This window comes from Odontesthes bonariensis, chromosome 14, assembly GCF_027942865.1.
Source record: "Odontesthes bonariensis isolate fOdoBon6 chromosome 14, fOdoBon6.hap1, whole genome shotgun sequence".
NCBI classification, from domain to species: Eukaryota; Metazoa; Chordata; class Actinopteri; order Atheriniformes; family Atherinopsidae; genus Odontesthes; species Odontesthes bonariensis.
In genome coordinates, this window is record NC_134519.1 from 6741275 (window position 1) to 6746299 (window position 5025).

The window sequence follows — 5025 nt, forward strand, 5'->3', positions numbered from 1 at the left end:
AAAGCTGTCGTTTGGACAGAGTCAGTGTTTCAGACTCACTGTATCCTTTTATTAAAAGATGTTCCTTCAATTTCAGTGACCACAGGAGCGTCTGTCCAAGGTGTAGCACTTCATATAAGACTGAGGAGACGAAAGTAAAGGGTTACATGAAAAGGAGGCCTGACTGAGAAACACAAACTGACAGCAATTTACCGTCTATACTGATGACACTGGAATAACCCAAAAGCTACAGCGACTAGATAACTTTCTAATGAAACTTTACTGTAAAAAAAACGCATGATTTTCCCCCCTGCTTTAATCATCTCCCAACCCCTAAGATTAATCTTGTGAGCTCTTTGAGAACCATCTTCAAGGTCGCCACCGTCAAAAATACCTACATTTGAAGTATAATTTGTCTAGGTGCAGCAGACATTTTGGACGTGAGAAAAGTTTGTTTGAGTTATTTTGGTATTAATTTTGAGATGGTCAAAATAGAATGTGAGACCCCAGGACAGCAGAGTGAGAGGAGTCCTGATTTTTCCTAAAACTGCAATTATGTCAAAGCTATAAAATATATCAACAAACCCTTTAGTTCAGTTAAAGATGAGTCTTTAAACTTTCAACTTTAAACTTTGAATTATGATTATGATGAACTATGACTGAGTTATGAGAACTCCAAATAAGGCTACTTTTGTCCCAATATATATGGATTTTAGTGCATTTCCAATGGGCAAAAATTCCCAGTATTTCCCAGTCAGACATTGGAAAAAAGCATCAAGTTGAAAATAAATTTGATGAACTATGATCTCCGGGATAAGTGAACTATAGCCCACTTGTCAACTAAAGCTTAATACTGCCAACCATCTTGGGACACCAGTCAATGCCATGAGCAAATATGAGAGGAAAAGTTTTATCCTCAGATTTGTGCCGTACCTTTGTTTGGTCAACACAGAACTGAAAAGCAATCTTTGTAATTCCCCAACTTTCATTAAATAACATCAAACATTCATGAAGATCATATTTAACTATATATTTATAGAAATTAATCTTTCTATATAAATATGTGTTTTATTGTAATAATGTTGAACCATGTTGGTTTATAGTGTTCGTTCTGTTTGTTCTTATGAGTCATCTACAAATAGTTCCTGACTGTTAAAGAATAAATGTCAGAACAATAAAGTGGTATTTCTCAAAAAACTTTAATTTGTTATCAGAGCAGCAAATAAACAACAGAACAGCAGCGCAGAGACATCACAGCAATGAACTCTCAGCAACAAACTGACTAAATACAGTTATTTAACTTTACACAACTCAGCTGTGGCTCCAGAGCCCAAAATCCAAAGTCCAGCACAGAGCGGCTGAGTGAATGTGGTCTGGACTCTGTGGAGGAGAGTCATGGTTCCAGAGACGCTGTAGAAGGACAGAACACCTGCTCTGTGATCCAGGTACACTCCCACTCTGGAGGACCGAGGACCTGAGATGGAGGTTTTCATTCTGTTGTACCAAAATTCATAACCATTTTGGTAACAATATAATGCCCAAGATTTGTCATTAAGTCCAAATCTACATCTACTTCCTGCTCTGCTGATGTTCTTGTATGAGACTGCTACATAAACTGCTCCTCTCCCTCTCATCTCCATCTCCCAGTAACAACGTCCAGTCAGACTCTCTCTGCTCAGGACCTGAAACCATTTAGTGAATCTGTCTGGATGATCAGAATAAGACTGAGGTTGTGTCATTAATGTCACTTTTCTGTTCCCCTTTGACAGTAACAGACATGTGTTTGCTGTGTTTGGATCCAGTGTGATTACAGATGAATATTTTAACAAGTCAGCTCTGCTCTTTGGTTCTAGTTCTGATTCAGATTCAGATTCAAATTCAGGTTCTGGTTCTGGTTCTGGTTCTGGTTCTGATTCTGATTCTGATTCTGAATCTGATTCTGATTCTGATTCTGATTCTGATTCTGATTCTGGTTCACGTTCAGGTTCAGGTTCAGGTTCAGGTTCAGGTTCTGGTTTTGGTTCTAACAGTAAAACATCCACAACAGTGACTCTCAGTGAGGTGTTTTTCCATTCCTCTCTCAGGATGTCCTGTAGTTTATCTCTGAGCTCTGACACAGCTGCTGTCACATCCTCAAAGTGCCTCAGAGGACGGATCTTGATGCTGGGTGAGTGTGTAGACTCACTGAGTGCTGACACTGAGGGGTAGTTGAGCAGAAACTGGCTGTGATCCTCTGTGTGTGAGAGCTGCTTCAGCTCAGCATCTTTCCTCTTCAGCTCAGTGATCTCCTGCTCCAGCTTCTTCTGAAGCTCTTTGACTCGACTCCCTTCGGCTTCCTGCTGGGATCTGATCTGCTGCTTCACATCAGAGCTTCTTTTCTGGAGGAGACGGATCAGCTCAGTGAAGATCTTCTGGCTGTCCTCCACTGTTTTATCAGCAGACTGATGGATGGCCTCCACCTCCTGCTGAAGCAGCTTCACATCTTTCTCTGCGTCCTGGATTCTCTGCTGGATCTGCTGCCGACTCCCCTCCAGCTCTCTCTGCCTCTCAGTCCTTTCTACTGCAGCTGACACTGTGTCGTGGCCTTTATGTTCATCCACAGGGCAGAGATAACAGATGCACTTCTGATCGGTACGGCAGAACATCTTCATCACCTCATCGTGAACAGAGCAGATGTTCTCCTGGAGCTTCTTGGAGGGCTCCACCAGCTTGTGTTTCTTGAATGGAGCCACATCATAATGAGGCTGAAGGTGTTTCTTACAGTAAGAGGCCAGACAGGATAAACAGGACTTGATGGCTTTCAGTTTTCTCCCAGAGCAGAAATCACAGGCCACATCTTCAGCTCCAGCATAGCAGTGATCAGCAGGAGCAGCTTGGAGTCCAGTCTTCTTCAGCTGCTCCACAAAGTCCACTAACATGGTGCTTTTCTCCAGAATAGGTCTTGGTGTGAAAGTTTTCATGCATTGAGGGCAGCTGTGGATTCCCGTCTTATTCTTTCCATTCCAGTAGCCTTTAATACAGTTCATGCAGTAGCTGTGTCCACAGGGAATAGTCACCGGCTCCTTCAGCACATCCAGACAGATCGAACAAGAGAAGCTTTCCAGGTCCAGTTTAACCCTTTTCTTTGCCATTTCCTCCATTTGGCAGAGCAGTGTGTGACTCTCAGAGCAGAAACACCGTCTGTGCTGTGATACAAAACAAATTCCACCTCCTATTATTGCAGCTGATCTGCTGATCTTCACTTAAGAGCTCCTCCTCTGTCACACAATGGTTTCACACATCCTCCCACCTTCAGATCAGTTTGGGGAGGGAACATGGAAGTTTCCTTCACTGAAAGGGACAGTGCTGGTTTCACCTCAGTCCTGCAGTTAAATCAGGATTGTTCAAGGGTTTGTTGAATTGTTCTTATTTGGGAAAGATTAATTCATTAACCTTCCACTGAAAGTTGAACATGAAGAAAATCTGTTTTTTTTTTAATATATTAACCTCAACTAAAGTGACTCTAATTTGACAACATCACGGTCCATCTGATGCCAAAAAAAACCTGAACTCTAAACCACCTCAGGGATTTCAGTATATTTATAATGGAGGAGCGGGAGATCCTTTCAGAGCTTCTATATTTGATCAGTATCTGAAGCAGAAGATGTTTCACAGCTCAGATGGTTGAGGTTTGAAATGTAACCTGTGTGGGGACAGACAAAAGTGTAGAAGACAAAAAGTGGAGGTTCCAGGTGGTGATAGAAGATAAACAGCTGTACTCTGAGAAACATCTCTGCTAACGACTGTTTCTTTCAACTGAGGCTTCAGACAGATTACAGACTGACCTAAAGACTCCTGCATGATAATCACATCCATGCAGCCAAAGACCTGAATAAGTTGACCTGATTTGAAAGACAAAAGGACGGGAATGTTACCATCCATCCCCCATGTTTTCAGACATTAACTCAAGCCCAAACTTGAACAAACTCCGTCACCACAGCAATGACTCTACATCCTCACGAGGAACATTAAAAACAACAATTTCTATCTAAACTATAAATAATTTGAGGGATTTTAATCTCATTCTCAACAGTGACAGTTAAGGAGTGTCATCAGATGAATGAGATCAGCTCAGTCATGAAAACACAGTTGAAATTTTTTACAGTGTGTGGTTTAAACAAGCCTCAGTGAAAATAAATACAATTATTATGGTTGCCAATTCCAAAGGGATCAAGGCACACATATTACTATTGTGCATACTTATGATTCTCCGGTTTCCGTCACGAATTTCGGCATGGAACTAGTCCCGCACGGTTGGTCCAACCGGGATAAAAAGCATATCCCCACGTGTCCACCGATAGGGACTAGTGTGCTATGACATTTCTCTCTCATTACTCAAACAGATTCCCGGAAAATTGGGAAATACTGTGAATTTTGGCCCATTGGAAACACATTAAAATTCATATATAATGCGACAAAAGTAGCCTTATTTGGAGGCCTCATAAATCAGCCATAATTCATCATAGAGATATCATTCAGAGTTTAAACAGGCAAAGTAAGACTCAACTTTAATTGAATTAAGTGGTTTGTTGATATATTTTATAGCTTTGACATAATGGCAGTTTAAGTTTTAGGAAAAATCAGGACTCCTCTCACTCTGCTGTCCTGGGGGCTCACACTCTATCTTGACAAGCTCGAAATTAATACAAACATAACTCAAACAAACTTCTCTCACATCCAAAATGTCTGCTGCACCTAGACGAATTATACTTCAAAATGTAGGTATTTTTGTCCTCTTTCACCCAATGTCACCGTCATTGTGCTTGGCCTCACAGTTTTCTCTCAAATGACCCCTAAGCGGAGAGAAAGACCACTTGGGCTGCCATTGACGGCCATTATAACCAGGTCACCTCATCTCCTTATCAAATCAATGTGAAAGGTGGTTTTAAAATTGCCATAAAATTATACCGTACATAGCAGAATAAAACTTACACCAGTGGCTTCTGCCTTCCCTTCTGGCACTCACGGTTCAAGAATACTTTGAATATGACTCATAGTTTTTGAACA

The 5025-nt window shown here is 41.2% G+C and overlaps 1 protein-coding gene across 2 annotated transcripts; it reads right to left on the reverse strand.

Moving 5' to 3' along the window:
• Nucleotides 1-1271: 1271 nt before the first annotated feature.
• On the reverse strand, nt 1272-3110 carry LOC142398208 (E3 ubiquitin/ISG15 ligase TRIM25-like). 2 transcript variants are annotated; one of them, XM_075482169.1, is made up of 2 exons: nt 2056-3110; nt 1272-1830 (listed from the first exon to the last, which is right to left on the reverse strand). In XM_075482169.1, the coding sequence occupies exons 1-2, from the start codon at nt 3108-3110 to the stop codon at nt 1272-1274; spliced, it is 1614 nt and encodes a 537-aa protein (XP_075338284.1). The 2 variants fall into 2 exon arrangements, with proteins under 2 accessions (XP_075338284.1, XP_075338283.1); XM_075482168.1 differs by having other exon boundaries at nt 1999-3110.
• Nucleotides 3111-5025: the final 1915 nt, after the last annotated feature.